The sequence below is a fragment of the Nerophis lumbriciformis genome, linkage group LG02 (assembly GCF_033978685.3).
Source record: "Nerophis lumbriciformis linkage group LG02, RoL_Nlum_v2.1, whole genome shotgun sequence".
Lineage (NCBI taxonomy): Eukaryota > Metazoa > Chordata > Actinopteri > Syngnathiformes > Syngnathidae > Nerophis > Nerophis lumbriciformis.
The window spans coordinates 33,530,098-33,546,761 of record NC_084549.2 but is presented as its reverse complement, the minus strand read 5'-3'; the positions used below and the strand labels follow the sequence as shown (position 1 = coordinate 33,546,761).

Genomic DNA, 16,664 nt, shown 5'->3' with positions numbered 1-16,664 from the left:
TGCCTCTGTACACTACAGAACATGCACTGAACTAGGACCTTAAAAGCGAGGTACAGACTGAAACATGATTACGTCGTACCGTTACACCCCTAGTGGCTAAACGCTTATGGATGCAATATTGGGGAATAAAAAGTGCTTTTACACATTAAAAATTATTGGAGCAGTGTCACCAAGCACATTCTAATTTCTGTGTGTCTATTGTCAATATCACTAGTTCAGCGTACACAGGATCAAAATGACTTTTAGAAGGACTGATCTGAGTCAAGTGTCACATTTAGTAAGTATAATAAAGACATACAGTAACTGTTGAGTGAGGCCTGGGGGTGAAGGGCTACATTGATAGGATCACACAGGAAGTTGTATTAAATGAAAATGAGCAAGAATTAAGAACGAAGCAGCAGAAAGATCAGTGAAGAGTAAAGAGACTGACAAGTCACATTTCCACCAAACAGTTCATTTCTGGAACACTTAACACCTGATCTTGTGGTGTGTGGAGGCAAATGTGTCGATTTGATCATGAACATGTTTGTTGGCCTTCAATCTGGCACTCATTAGGACAAGGTTATAAAATATAGTTTCTCAAGCTCCTCCTTTTGCTTTATTTAATCGCATTACCTGCATATTTAGAATGCCAGGATAAGAGAAAAACGTGTTTTTGTCTCACATAGAGTTTATAGATGATAATTCCAAAAAAGGTGCAGTTCCCGTGTTTTGTCCTTTTCTTAAAACGGTTGCAAAATGAATCCTAGGTGGAATTATATATTTCTTAATATATATATTAAAAAACAAGCGTCGACAAGGGTAAACAATATTGCATGTTTACTTCTTTCCTGGCTGTTTACTAGAACACAAGAATAACAATTCCACTGCTACTCGGCTGACCAATCAATGTACTAGCTCCACAATACCGATACTGTAGGTACACAACAGAGGGTAAACTGATAATATAAAAATAACATGTTTAAATGTAAATGTACTGTTTAGTGGAAATGGGGCTAAAGTGACAGACCGTTGCTGGGAGGTGGATTTGACAAGATTCTTCAGGTTTAGGCTCTATAGAGCAAGATCCTTTCAGCACAGTTCTGGCCAACTAAGCTAGCAAACTCTTGAACCTCCGTCTCATCTGAAGAGCCTTTTCGCTTTCGGGAATAGACTGTGTAGGGCATGACGGTCCGTCTGTGTAACACCAGAATTCTGCCCACATCTTTCAGGACCTGGGCATCTCCTGTAAACACATAAAAAATACAGAATAACACAACTTCCTCTTCAAGTTTCCCTAACGCCGATGACTCACCTCTGAGTGACTTGGCAAAGTTACTTTATTATTCCGAGAAGCAGAAAATAATTTTGTCCGACAACACCAACTACGTTCTGCCATCAACCCAAAGTCATGGCAGTGCACGCTAGTTAGTTTGCTTTGTTTACATGGCCCTGTTCCCCGCTCCTTTGCCAAACTCAGCGTCTCATTAGACTGCCAGCACCCATTAAACCTGTGAAAACACAGCTAATCTCAAAAGTGCATGTTCAGCTAAGAGCGGTCCTCTAGAGAGGTGGTTGGAAAAAGGGTGAAAAATGACGACCTTCTCTATGACATTAAAATCTCCACCTCCTGGAGAGAGCGGCGTAGCCAAAGTACCCACAGCTGACGCCAGCAAGACAAGTAAGAGGTAGCACACAACAGGGAACAGTCTTACATCTGCCAACTCAATATTAAAGGGGAACTGCACTTTTTGGGGGGGAATTTTGCCTATCATTCACAATCATTATAAAAGACATGACTATGGATGGATTTTCTTAATGCATTCTAACTTCTAAATAAACGTTAATAAAAGTTTGCATACAATGGAGTCTATCGGAGGTCCTCTATTTCGCCCATAAAATCCAATAAATAACCATTCAAAAACTGCCAACAATAGTCCATTTACAATTCGTGACTTGAATATTAATATAAAGTATTAGTGATATTGTTATTATAAGCGCTAATGCAGACACACTATTTATAGCGGCACTGTAACCACAAGCCTGTGTACAATTTCAGCATGATCGACTGGCGAGGTGTTTCCTCGCTTCCTTGCTCCCTGAAAGTTTATTGTAGAACATAAACTATGCCTCTCACCTGGACAGAAGAAGTCTGAGGATGTATTCCGACAAGTTGGTACACTTTGACAGCCATTTAGGACCTGAAAATGGCTAGAACGTCACGAAAAGACGCTTGGTCCCACCCCCGCCGCCCCATTTTTTTGTGAGGCTTATGTCTATTCAATGTCTATTCTTCATCTAAATGGGAACATATGAACATCCTAGTAAACGGCATCCTAATGATAGCAGACATTGGACAGTGAGTGATATTTTATTATGTCTGCAGTGATTAGGTATCAGTGATGAACAAAAAAAAGGCAAACATTGTGCTGCGTTTTTTAGATTAATATGCCACGTATGCTTAAAATTGATAAAAAATACATAAATGTTGAATGTTATTATATATGTGCCTGTTACTGCATTACATATATACTTACACCATGTATATAAAACCCTGATGGAGGTGTTTGGAATGTTTTTTTAAGAGCTTTATAGGCAAAATAGTGCAGCTCCCATAAACTCCTTTGAAAGTGGATTTTCGATCAAATTTATTTAATATTTTGAATGCAAAAAAATTAATAAAAATAACATCCATTGTCATGTCTCTCATAAGGACAATAGGCAAAATAAAAAAATAAAAAAAGCAGTGTTTTTGTTGGTGCTATCGTATGTGTGCCAAACATATTCTTTATTAATCATTTTTAGTTTTTCGTTGCGTTTTTACTTTTGTTGCTACATGTAAGAATGGCGCCGCTAGTGGCAGCAACTCTGTGCTCTTTTATGTCCCTTAACGTTTCCTTCTTGTTTTCATGTGTTTTTATTTTACCTTTTCGTTTAAACCACTTCGGTACTACACAACAAGGGGTGGCACTTTCATTACTTTTGCACTACTTTTAATACTTTTTTGTGGACTTTTTGCATCTGCACTGTCACCACATACCTTCCCCATTGTGGGATGAATACAAGTCTATCCTATCCTACTACACATACCGTACAAATAAGCAAATAATGCATACAAATTTATATTGAAATTTGTATGCATTTACTGCATTTCCATCTTCAGGGGGGTCCAAAATATCCAACCAAAAGCTTCCCACTTTATAAGACCCAGTATGTGAGGTTGCCCAGTCACAGCGGTACGTTTCGGTACGTGAAAGTTGGCTTGTTGATTGGTCAGAAAACTTCTACGCTACAATGATTATGAGTGAGGTTTTAAAAACGTTTACAGTAGGGAAGGGATTCATATGGCCCCATTCCTTGGTGGATCTAATGTGAGAGCAATGCAGGGGTGATGCTGTGGTCGAATTGCCACGAAACACATTTTAAGATGTTCAACATTGTATTGCCGTCTAGCGGCTTAAGTGGATAACAACCCCCAACCCCCAATTCGTCACGTTTCATGTGTCAGGTAAACTGCAATCAATGGGGTCATATGAATATCCTTTGTTCCTGTTTGCAGGTACTGTCAGCACACATGTTCACGGACTTAGTTTAAGGCCAAACTATGTGCCGATGCAACTAACGCCATCGTTACAGTTATGAACACGGTCCACAGACAAAAATAAATCAGGTTTTGTTTTTTTCCCTAAAACCTCAAACTTGGCCAGGTTTGATTGAATTGTATGTATTAAGTAGGAAATACAGCTTAACTTTCTAATCGCTCATGTCTTTTTAATCATCTTTCAGTACTCATTGTGATTCACACCTTTCTTCAAAATATCTAACCATAAATGTTCTGAACATTCCAAAATAGCGTTTTGATTTTGTAATACTGCAGGAGAAGATCATTCTTCTTTAAGGTGCTTGTTTACAAAGACTATTAATCGTGGCGTCCCTGTTTCTCATTTAAAAAAAGCATTCCAGAGTTCTATACTCCACAGAGTAAACACAGCTTAAGTGTTTTGAACAGTTTTGCCATTTACACAGACATTGATCTACTCTTGGTTTTCAGTAAAAAACATTCCGTTGCCATTATGTATCCCACTGGTATTTGATTGGAGCAGGATACGGGGAAATTTAAGGCCAAAAAAAACGTCTTGAACTCTTTGTTATGCTCCACCAGCCACTCCTGTGCTTTTCTTACAGCGTGGCAAGACATATTACACTACTGGACGAAAGCACTGATTTCCAGGTCAGGCCCTTTAGCCTGAAGGGAATTTAGTAGTTCAGCAAAGGTACAGTTGAACCCAAAATTATTATTAAACCTTTGTAAATTAAATGTATTGGTGAAGCTTAAAATAAACCAACAAACACAAATGATAATAATAATAAATAATAATAATAATAATAATAATAATAATAATAAAACTAGATAAATGGAATAGTTGCGTCAAGAAGAAGCATAAATCATGCGCCTGACTTACTGTGTCCAGCCCTGAAGCCAAAAGACAACTAATGCAATGAGGATGAACCATTTTGACTGCAATATTTGTGTGAAATGAAGAACTACACGATTACAATAAAGAGGTAAAAACATACTGACCTTCATCAAACCTGCTGAATTATCAGATACACCTTTCAACCACTTTGCAAAAATCATGCAAACTAACTTTTGAGTTTCTCCCTCCAATTAATTTTAAAATTTCAACTGAGAGTTTCAAACCACACCGTGGATTATTGCTTTTATTTTTATTTTTTTATTAGCCTTGCTTAGGAAGTGCAGTGTTAGCCTGTTGCACATTAAAATATGCTGAGTCAGATTCATGGAATATTTGATGCTAGAAGTATTTGATGTTAAAGAGAAAGAAATCAGCATTTTGAATTTGTCATGTAAACACATTAATTTAACAGACTTGTTGGCATACACACACAAAAAAATTCCAACAGCAATAACTCCAGTTGGCTTCCTCATTCTTGGAGTGACAAGCCACTTAAATAATGACTTATAATGTACTACTTACAGCAGAGGTCAACCACGACGGGATCAGGCCAAATAAAGTCCATGACCACTGCTCAAAAGTACTGCTTTTTTGTTGATTTATTGTGGATACTTTTGTGGAAAAGTATTTCCATTCGGAAAAGCAGTGATATATGATTAAACAAGGCGGTCAGCTCAGTATCATTTACGCCGTCACGAAACACCCAACCAGGTCAACAGCTGATTTTCCTACTTCCGGGGCTGATGTGCCACAATGTGCCATGATGTGACCACATGAACAAACAGACTATAGCCACATTTTCAAACATTAATTACGTGTAGCTCTAAAGGTGAACTGCATTTGTTTTGGAATCTTGCTTATCAAGCACACATTCTTCTTTTTTTAATGCACTCTAACTAGTAAATAAATGAGAGCAAAAATCTTCTTACAATGGAGCCAATGGGAGTTGCTTATACAGCGCTTAAAAAAACATCCAAACACTTTCATCAACATTTTATTTACACACTGTATATAAAACCTTGATGGAGTATTTATGTATATGTATCTGTAATGTAGTAACAGGCACATTCACAAGTTATATTTACTAATTTTGCTCATTTTAAGCTTACGCCGACACATTAATTTTAATAGACGCATCACAATGTTCACTTTTTCCTTTAACAACATCAGTAACTACAACTCATGCAGACTTCATGAGAGACAGCACAATTAAACATACCTTACTGTACAAGTTCTGCTCTCACTGGGATGCCTACTAATAGGATGTTGATATAATCCCATTTAGATGAAGAATGAATCATAATCCTCGTGAAGGATTAAAAAAAAAAAAGATGAGTGCAAACCAGCGTCTTTCGCGTGTTTTTCTCGCAAGCTCCGTGTCGAAGTTGGCTGTGCAAGATGACCACCTTCTCAGTTTATGTCAACATCATTATACTATCAAGGTGAGAGGCCTGATTTATAATCTAGAATACATTTTCACAAACTCCGAGGGGAGAAAGCAGCTCATCAGCTGATGATGTCAATACAGCAGCAGAAGGAAATTGCCTCTCTCTGATCAATGCGCCGCTAAATGTAGGTCCTTAACGCTAGCATTTATAATAACAATATTGCTAATACTTGGTTAATATTCAGGTCACAAAATGTAAATGGATCATAGTTGGCGCTTTTTGGATGGTTACTTTTTGGGTTTTATGGTCAGAATAACGCAATGACGTCATGGCTTCCTTTGGCTCTATTGTGAGCACACTTTTATTTACGTTTACTTATGAGTTACAATGCATTAAAAAAAGACATGTGTTTTTGTCTCTCATAAGTAATGTGAATTATAGGCAAAATACAACAAAAAAAAGTGCAATTCACTTTTAAGATACGCTATCAACCTCTACTTGATTACAGAACAGAGCTTGGTACAGCCACAAGGCCCTTCGCCTCCTCACACTTGTAGCAACCCAAACATCCTCTGCGAACGTAAACAACTTCCCTTAGCTTCTGCTCTCCAATGTCCCCTATTAATGCACCATCCTCAGTTTGAGTAACTCCAGACCGCCTTTCTCTACTATCTACCGGATGTTCAATGACATACTGCGTTGTGGTCACAGCACTTAAGCATCCGGGTTCAAGGGTCAGTGGGAAGAGGAGTGGTGAGGGTCGAGCAGGGAGTGAGAGGGTCAGGGACGGAGCGTTGAGACCTCACCAGTCGCCACGCTCCTCGCTCTTGTCATTCAGCTCAAACTTTCCAAAACACTTGCTTAACACAGGGTGCGAGTAAAAGATAGGCCATGGAGTATTTATTTGAATATGACAACATCCTTGCAAACCTAAGCGGGGTTTCAGTCTTAAAGGGAAAAAAGCTAAGATGTCAGTTTAGTAAGGAGACATCTCTTTTACTGACTGACTGAGGATCAAGCCATCGTGTCAGCAAGCTTTCATTTAGCTTTACGTGTTTAATATATCTACACATTAGAACAAAAATACTTTCTGCACAATACAGGAAAATAGAGCCTGATGTTACATGGCAAGATTAATTATTTAGATTATACACTAAATACTAGGGCTGTGAATCTTTGGGCACCACACAATTTGATTTGATTAAATTTTTGGGCGTATTGATTCCATTCAGAATCAATTCTCGATTAAAATCTATTCTCTATACCTTTTTTTTTTAAAACAACATTGTGTGCCAGTTCTTTGATTAACTACATTTCTCCAATAAACTGATAACAGCTCTTATAAATGTATATATTACTTTACCGAAACTTGGTTTTGTTTATTAACGTTCTACCCAAATATGTAATAAAGCCAATGCAAATCAGGCTACAAGAAAAGTATCCCACACTTCTCTATTCTAAAGTAAACATGTACAGCAGATATGGACATCTACATCAGCAATATAATTTGCCTGAATGGCTGAACAAGACAGATTAAAACAAAAAACATCGATCTTTGATTTATTTGAATCGATTAAGAATCGTTACGAATCATAAGTAAAATCGATTTTTCACACCCCTACTAAAGACCACTTGCATGATTTAATAGGATCATACAAAATAAAAATTCTGCCTTGTCAAAAGTAAATCTCAGAATGAAATTGTCGTATAGGTATTTGTTTGTATAATATTTCACTGTCTTTACAGAGACCATCCATCCATCTTCTTCCGCTTATCCGAGGTCGAGTCGCGGGGGCAGCAGCCTAAGCAGGAAAGCCCAGACTTCCCTCTCCCCAGCCACTTCGTCCAGCTCCTCCCGGGGGATCCCGAGGCGTTCCCAGGCCAGCCGGGAGACATAGTCTTCCAACGTGTCCTGGGTCTTCCTCGTGGCCTCCTACCGGTCGGACGTGCCCTAAACACCTCCCTAGGGAGGCGCTCGGGTGGCATCCTGACCAGATGCCCGAACCACCTCATCTGGCTCCTCTCGATGTGGAGGAGCAGCGGCTTTACTTTGAGCTCCCCCCGGATGACAGAGCTTCTCACCCTATCTCTAAGGGAGAGCCCCGCCACCCGGCGGAGGAAACTCATTTCGGCCGCTTGTACCCGTGATCTTGTCCTTTCGGTCATAACCCAAAGCTCATGACCATAGGTGAGGATGGGAACGTAGATCGACCGGTAAATTGAGAGCTTTGCCTTCCGGCTCAGCTCCTTCTTCACCACAACGGATCGATACAGCGTCCGCATTACTGAAGACGCCGCACCGATCCGCCTGTCGATCTCACGATCCACTCTTCCCTCACTCGTGAACAAGACTCCGAGGTACTTGAACTCCTCCACTTGGGGCAAGATCTCCTCCCCAACCTGGAGATGGCACTCCACCCTTTTCCGGGCGAGAACCATGGACTCGGACTTGGAGGTGCTGATTCTCATCCCAGTCGCTTCACACTCAGCTGCGAACCGATCCAGTGAGAGCTGAAGATCCTGGCTAGATGAAGCCATCAGGACCACATCATCTGCAAAAAGCAGAGACCTAATCCTGCAGCCACCAAACCGAATCCCCTCAACGCCTTGACTGCGCCTAGAAATTCTGTCTATAAAAGTTATGAACAGAATCGGTGACAACGGGCAGCCTTGGCGGAGTCCAACCCTCACCGGAAACGTGTCCGACTTACTGCCGGCAATGCGAACCAAGCTCTGACACTGATCATACAGGGAGTGGACCGCCACAATCAGACAGTCCGAAACCCCATACTCTCTGAGCACTCCCCACAGGACTTCCCGAGGGACACGGTCGAATGCCTTCTCCAAGTCCACAAAGCACATGTAGACTGGTTGGGCAAACTCCCATGCACCCTCAAGGACGCTGCCGAGAGTATAGAGCTGGTCCACAGTTCCACGACCAGGTTCGACTATCCTCCTCTCCAGTACACCTGAATAGACCTTACCGGGAAGGCTGAGGAGTGTGATCCCACGATAGTTAGAACACACCCTCCGGTTCCCCTTCTTAAAGAGAGGAACCACCACCCCGGTCTGCCAATCCAAAGGTACTGCCCCCGATGTCCACGCGATGCTGCAGAGTCTTGTCAACCAAGACAGCCCCACAGCATCCAGAGCCTTAAGGAACTCCACCGAGGAGCTTTTTAACTACCTCAGCAACCTCAGCCCCAGAAATAGGAGAGCCCACCACAGATTCCACAGGCACTGCTTCCTCATAGGAAGACGTGTTGGTGGGATTGAGGAGGTCTTCGAAGTATTCCCTCCACCGATCCACAACTTCCACAGTCGAGGTCAGCAGAACACCATCCGCACCATACACGGTGTTGGTAGTGCACTGCTTCCCCTTCCTGAGGCGGCGGATGGTGGTCCAGAATCGCTTCGAAGCCGTCCGGAAGTCGTTTTCCATGGCTTCCCCGAACTCCTCCCATGTCCGAGTTTTTGCTCCCGCGCCCGCTGAAGCCGCACACCGCTTGGCCTGTCGGTACCTGTCTGCTGCCTCAGGAGTCCCATGAGCCAAAAGAACCCGATAGGACTCCTTCTTCAGCTTGACGGCATCCCTCACCGCCGGTGTCCACCAACGGGTTCTAGGATTACCGCCACGACAGGCACCAACTACCTTGCGGCCACAGCTCCAATCAGCCGCCTCGACAATAGAGGTGCGGAACATGGTCCACTTGGACTCAATGTCCAGCACCTCCCTCGTGACATGTTCAAAGTTCTTCCGGAGGTGGGAATTGAAACTCTCTCTGACAGGAGACTCTGCCAGACGTTCCCAGCAAACCCTCACAATGCGTTTGGGCCTGCCAGGTCTGTCCGGCATCCTCCCCCACCATCGCAGCCAACTCACCACCAAGTGGTGATCGGTAGAAAGCTCCGCTCCCCTCTTCACCCGAGTGTCCAAAACATGAGGCCGCAAATCCGATGACACAACTACAAAGTCGATCATAGAACTGCGGCCTAGGGTGTCCTGGTGCCAAGTGCACATGTGGACACCCTTATGCTTGAACATGGTGTTCGTTATGGATAATCCGTGACAGGCACAAAAGTCCAATAACAAAACAACACTCGGGTTCAGATCCGGGCGGCCATTCTTCCCAATCACGCCTCTCCAGGTTTCACTGTCGTTGCCAATATGAGCGTTGAAGTCCCCCAGTAGAACGAGGGAATCACCCGGGGAAGCACCCTCAAGTACTCCCTCGAGTGAATCCAAAAAGGGTGGGTACTCTGAGCTGCTGTTTGGCGCGTAAGCGCAAACAACAGTCAGGACCCGTCCCCCCACCCGAAGGCGGAGGGAAGCTACCCTCTCGTCCACCGGGTTGAACTCCAACGTGCAGGCTCTGAGCCGGGGGGGAAACAAGAATTGTCACCCCAGCCCGTCGCCTCTCACTGCTGGCAACGCCAGAGTGGAAGAGAGTCCAGCCCCTCTCGAGAGAACTGGTTTCGGAGCCCTTGCTGTGCGTCGAGGTGAGTCCGACTATATCCAACCGGAACTTCTCTACCTCTCGCACTAGCTCAGGCTCCTTCCCCCCCAGCGAGGTGACGTTCCACGTCCCAAGAGCTAGTTTCTGTAGCCGAGGATCGGACCGCCAAGTGCCCTGCCTTCAGCTGCCGCCCAGCTCACATTGCACCCGACCTCTATGGCCCCTGCTATGGGTGGTGAGCCCATTGGAGGGGGGACCCACGTTGCCTCTTCGGGCTGTGCCCGGCCGGGCCCCATGGGGACAGGCCCGGCCACCAGGCGCTCGCCATCGTGCCCCAACTCCGGGCCTGGCTCCGGAGGGGGGCCCCGGTGACCCGCGTCCGGGCGAGGGAAGTCTGAGTCTCGGTTCTTGCATTTCCATAGAAGTCTTCGAGTTTACCGTTTACAGAGATCATTTTAAAATATATCCTGGGACAGTATTATACATAGTCCCAGTCAAATAATCCAACAAATAAATAAATTAAAAAATATTTCAGATTGTTTTATTTCTGTGGTTGTAGTGCCGTACAAGTGCACTGCAATGTGGAGAGAGTTGCATGTAATACTTTGGTTACCTGATTTAGCTACAGGAGAGAGACTAAATACTAGACACGTATTTGCTGTGGTTGTATAGTAAAGCTAATAATATGAGTGTAAGGGATACAGCAAGGAGGCAGAAATGAGTCCACAAACCACTGAAAAGATGTCATTATAACAAAAAAAATGTAAAAGACACATACTTTTGAGCCAAAAGAGAGGCTAGTAAAAATATTTTATCTTGAAAGTCATGGTTTGTGCATGTGGCACATTTTGCATTTATGGGTTGACACATGCTCAATTAACGCACGTTTCAGGGGTTGACCCCTTCAGACAAACATTTTTTTTTCTAAGTGTTTATGCAGAAGAACGGACAATGGCCTTGGGTTCTTGCTCTTTCAAATAAACATTGATAACAAATGTGTGAGATAGTTCCTATGCACTGTGAGAATGAGTTAAAATGGCATGGACACTTATAAGAGGCCATGTTAGGGCACCTGAAGTTTAAGCAAACTGATCCAAGTGCTCTGCTTTTGGATGGATATTTAAACATTGGATAAGCTCTCTTTACACACGCACCTCTCTAAGTAGCCAATGTGATTTATCCCTGAGTGAGGTTTAGAATCATGCATGGGTTGAAATTAACAGGCGATAGGCCAGAAATTCAGAGGAGAAAATTATATATCTGTGAACCAAACCACCATTAGGTAGGACACAAGTCCAAACTGTAAGCTATGCTGTCATGACCCATGGAAGGCCATTTTGGTCACACCACAGGGCGTATTTCTGGACTAGTCCGAAACCACTGCACCAGCAGCTGCCCAAGCCCACAAGCTTGGCAACAACGGTGCCTGAGAGCTAAATATCCAGACAGCCAACACTGAAACATATTGACAGTGAGTTTGGACAGCGATGCCTGAAATAATGCCAATTTCTGGCCAAGAATAACAGTCCATGGAGGAATAGAGGCACCACAAACATACACATGTCATAGAGAATATAAACTATGAGCATGACACATTCTCTGTGTTTGTGCTTACTGGTGGATTAAGGCTATGAATGACATGAAAATGTCTGACCTCCCTATCGGCCCAACACATTCTTTAAATTACTGTCAATGGCCGACCTACTTGTCTATCAATTTCTATAATTCTCTTGTGGCTGGAGCCATGAAACCTCAGAAAACCTAGCCTTAAAAAAGGAAAGGAATTTTCTAATAGAATATCAGCGGACAAATTATGTAATCGATGCCTACAAATATATAAATATCATTGCCACAGTCTGGCAACTTGAACAGCGGAAAGAGAAGATTTTTTACCCACCTTTACATGGACTAAATACTAAGTATGACTTTACTACAGGCACATATTAAGCTGCCTTTCTACATTCGTAAAATCTCATTTACCCTTCTTTTTTCTTGTCAATCTAGTGTTTTACAGTACCTCTCTTTTCCTTTTACAGCCTGCCCTCTCCTTCGCTCCTTAATTTCTGTAAAATTGGGAATATCAGTACTCGCCTCCCTCTATTTAACTATTCTTATAATAATTAATCTTGTTCAATTCAGCCCTGGTCTAAGTGACAAAGGAACACTCAACACTTTTGCATGCTAACATGTGAAAGATTAAAACTGTCGCAATACCTTCATCAAGATTTTGGTTGAAACGAGCATAGCGGGAGCTCTCCAAATGTGGAAGGCATTGCTCAATGGGTACCCAGACATAGGTTTCTGGGCAGAGCAAGTCTGAAGGTCGGTACTGTCCCTGTAAAACATATAAGAAAAACACAAATAGGGTTGGTGATAGTTATACTTATGGAGGGAAATTGTACATGCAATACATTTAAACATAAAAATGACAAACTATTTTGTAATAAATACAATCGTTCGTGTTTGTATGTACTGCATGAGGACAATTGTTAGCTTAACCCTGGGAAAAACATTTCGCACAAAGCCAGTGATTGTTTAGGGTGAAACTTTACGAAAGTTATAAACTGACCCTGCAGGTAACCCAGGTTAAAAATCAAGGCTGGGTGCGAGATGAGACTCTAATCTTTGTTCAAGCTATGTTCTCTTTGTCTTGGGTGTTATTGGGTGTTATGCTGTCTGCTAAGTAGAGCAGGAACTGAAAACACATGCACATTGTGATGAGTGCATCTGAAATTGGTACAAGTCTGTTTTTGACCAAACTTTCTGGACGGAGTGTAATCCATGCTGAACAAAAACAGCTGCAGGGCAAACACAAAAATGAGTGACGGGCAGACAAAACAGAGAGGAGGAAGAGAAAGACACTTCATTACTTAGGACCTGTGTTCTGTCATTTGGCTTCAAACAAACATGTCAAGATGGCGCTGTAAACACCTAGGTACCTGGAAAAGGCCCCTGGAAAAGGCCCTTGCTGTCTTAGTACACACACAATCACATTTGTGGTTTGAATAGAATTGGATAAAACACACTTTATAGCCTCAAAGCGTATTTTAGGAGAGAGTTAAAAGTTTAAATAAACAAAACATGTTTTGCTTGCCGAAATCTTAATTTTTTTAATTGAAAATGCACTTTTTAATATTTGTGAATTTAAAAAAAAGATATACTGTATATCTGCGTATTTAAAGCTCCGGACACTCCTTGCAGTCTGTATTTTATAGATTTTCATTAGTTACAATTAATTGATTAATTGATGCAGTCCTAATTAAGACTAAGACAAATATGATGCATGGTTTTACTCACAGTACCATGAGTACTGTGAGTAAAAGGTATTTTTTTTCTCATTCGTATATTAAATACCTTGTGATAGGTATCACAAGGTATTTAATATACGAATGAGAAAAAAAACAAAAACAATGGGTGAATAGTAAGAGTGGAACAATTTACAAAATCCACGGTTTGGATCTCGTCAGTTTTGTAGCCACAGTTTTCGGTTCGGTTCACATTGATGTTCTTTTTAAACACAGAAGAATCCCATTTAGTCCAACAATCCACCATTACCATTTATTAGTTGTGGTTCTTACAAAAATATCCTAAAAGTGGCTCCTAAAGCTCTGACCCTTATATTATAAATTTAACCGTACAGGGGGGGGGGGGGGGGGCGGGGGGGGGGGGGGGGGGGGGGGTAGAGTGCAAGTGACGTTAAGTGCACAGAGCGCTCACAAATTCACGAAATTTGAACTATCGAGCGTGCCTCCTGGATTACCTATTGTGAGTGAGTCTTGAGTGTAATTTCCAGTTTTGTAATCAAATGCCTACAGAAGTTACATACCTTAAAGGGGAAGTGCACTTTTTTGGAATTTTGCCTATTGTTCACAATCATAATGAAAGACATGACGACGGATGGATTTTTTTTTTTAATGCATTCAAAATTTTAAATATACGTAAATAAAAGTCAGTTTACAGCGGAGCCAATGAGAGGTCTTCTTTTCCGCCCATTATATCCAATAAACAACCATTTAAAAAGTGCCAACAACACTCCATTTACATTTCGTGACTTGAATATTAACCAAGTATTAGTGATATTTTTATTAGCGCTAACACAGACAAACTATTTATAGCAGCGCTGTGATAACAAGTTTGTGCACAATTTTGACATGCTCGACTAGCGAGGTGTTTTCCTTGCTTACTTGCTCCCTTGAAGCTTATTGTATATCATAAATTATGCATCTCACCTGGAAAGTAGATGGCTGAGGATATATTCCGGCAATTTGGTACACTTTGAAAGCCATTTAGGACCCAAAAATGGCGAGAACGACACAAAAAACGTTTGGTACGGTCCCCCACCCCTGCCTCCCAAATCCATTTTTTTGTGAGGATTATGAGACATTCTTCATCTAAAAAGGAATATATGAACATTCTAGAAGTTGGCATCCAAATGACAGCAGACCTTATACAATAAGTGATGTTTTATTATGCTTTTTGGCTCTCATGAAGATGAAGAAAAAAAAAGCAAATGTGCTGCGTTTTTGAAATACATATGCTCACAAAATACGTACAGTAAATATTAAATGTTATTATAAATGTGCCCATTACTACATTACATTTATATTTACATCATGTATATTAAACCCTAATGGAGGTTTGGATGTTTTTCAACGGCTTTATAGGCAGAATTGTGCGGCTCCCATAGACTCTATTGTAAGCAGACTTTTGATCACATTTATTGAATATTTAGAATGCATAAAAAAATTAAAAAAAACATCCATTGTCATGTCTCTCATAATGATTGTGAACGATAGGCAAACTTTAAAAAAAAAAGTTAAGTTCCCCTTTAACTACCTGCATTCAATCACATGAGAACAGAGCTGAAGACTAAAACAGAACAATATGAACATGTTTAAAGTGCTTGTGCTAACAGACAGATGTAGATGGAATGCTACGCATCTGTCGTCTAAATGGACGCACACATTGACCGGATGCTCTCCATGTCCTAACAGCCGACAGCTATCTACAACTGTCAGCACAGTTGGCTTGACACTCACCCACTCTAGCTCACCTCTAAAGACTCTTTCAACACTTTGTTGCCAAACACACATCTAAACAAACTCACACACACCAACTTGGTCATGAAAAACATATTCCCCCCCTGCAAATCTCTGCAGTTCAACTCAAGCAGGAAGCAAGGCAGGAAAAGGTGGAGAAGATCGGTGAGACTAGATCAGGTGAAAGAATATCATGGGACGCCTCTCAATAAATGCTGGTACTGTGATTTCTGATGCATACAGTATGTGCAATCTGCTGGGTCAAAAGTATACGTACATACAGCAATCTTAATATTTAGTTACATGTTCCTTGGCAAGTTTTACTGCAATAAGGCGCTTTTGGTAGCCCTACACAAGCCTCTGGTTGAATTTTTGACCACTCCTCTTGACAAAATTGGTACAGTTCAGCTAAATGTGTTGGTTTTCTGACATGGACTTGATTCTTCAGCATTGTCCACACGTTTCAGTCAGGACTTTGATAAGGCCATTCTAAAACCTTAATTGTAGCCTGATTTAGCCATTCCTTTACCACTTTTGACATGTGTTTGGGGTCATTGTGCTGTTGGAACACCCAACTGCGCCAAAGACCCAATCTCCGGGCTGATGATTTTAGGTTGTCCTGAAGAATGTGGAGGTAATCCTCCTTTTTCATTGTCCCATTTACTCTCTGTAAAACACCAGTTCCATTGGCAGCAAAACAGGCCCAGAGCATAATACTACCACCGCCATGCTTGACAGTAGGAATTGGTGTTCCTGGGATTAAAGGCCTCACCTTTTCTCCTCCAAAAATTATTGCTGGGTATTGTGGCCAAACAGCTCAATTTTTGTTTCATAATTTCTGTAACATAATAATTATAGATAAATCATCTAAATAAATTCAATATCTAAATCACTACACCAACTTCAGAACTGTCAAAAAGAAAGTTAAAGTAACTTGTAGTTAAAAAAAAACTCTGTCTTTCTTATTATTTATTACATATTGCGCACAACTGTGAGAGTGTGTGCGCTAATGACGTTAAAACAGATGCTTTCACACGTGAAAGGTGATAATGATTTAAGTGTGCATATACATTTAATACCAAATTGAAGAGGACAGTTTGCCAAACATGATATACATGTAAAAATACAGTACAAACTGCAATAAAGCACGATTTTCGGGAACACTCCCAAATACGCTGTCATAAATGGACCTGCGCATGCCAACACGCACACAAAACACACGCACGCAGACACAACGGCCCTTTTTTCGCCACACAGTCTGCCCCACAACAAGAGGATAGAGGAAAAATACATACACATGTATGCTAAAATCCTTTGCTGTAG

The 16,664-nt window shown here is 41.6% G+C and overlaps 1 protein-coding gene across 4 annotated transcripts in view; it reads right to left on the bottom strand.

Annotated features, from left to right (window-relative positions):
* Positions 1 to 804: 804 nt before the first annotated feature.
* LOC133606899 (arginyl-tRNA--protein transferase 1) overlaps positions 805 to 16,664 on the bottom strand; it is a 92,691-nt gene continuing 76,831 nt past the window's right edge. For all 4 annotated transcript variants that reach the window (XM_061961311.2, XM_061961320.2, XM_061961329.2 and 1 more), the window contains 2 exons: positions 12,517 to 12,637; positions 805 to 1,225 (listed from right to left, as the gene is read on the bottom strand). In XM_061961311.2, the coding sequence (XP_061817295.1) occupies positions 1,047 to 1,225; positions 12,517 to 12,637 (300 nt within the window). In that variant the 3' untranslated portion in view covers positions 805 to 1,046. The remainder of the gene's footprint in view (positions 1,226 to 12,516; positions 12,638 to 16,664) is intronic.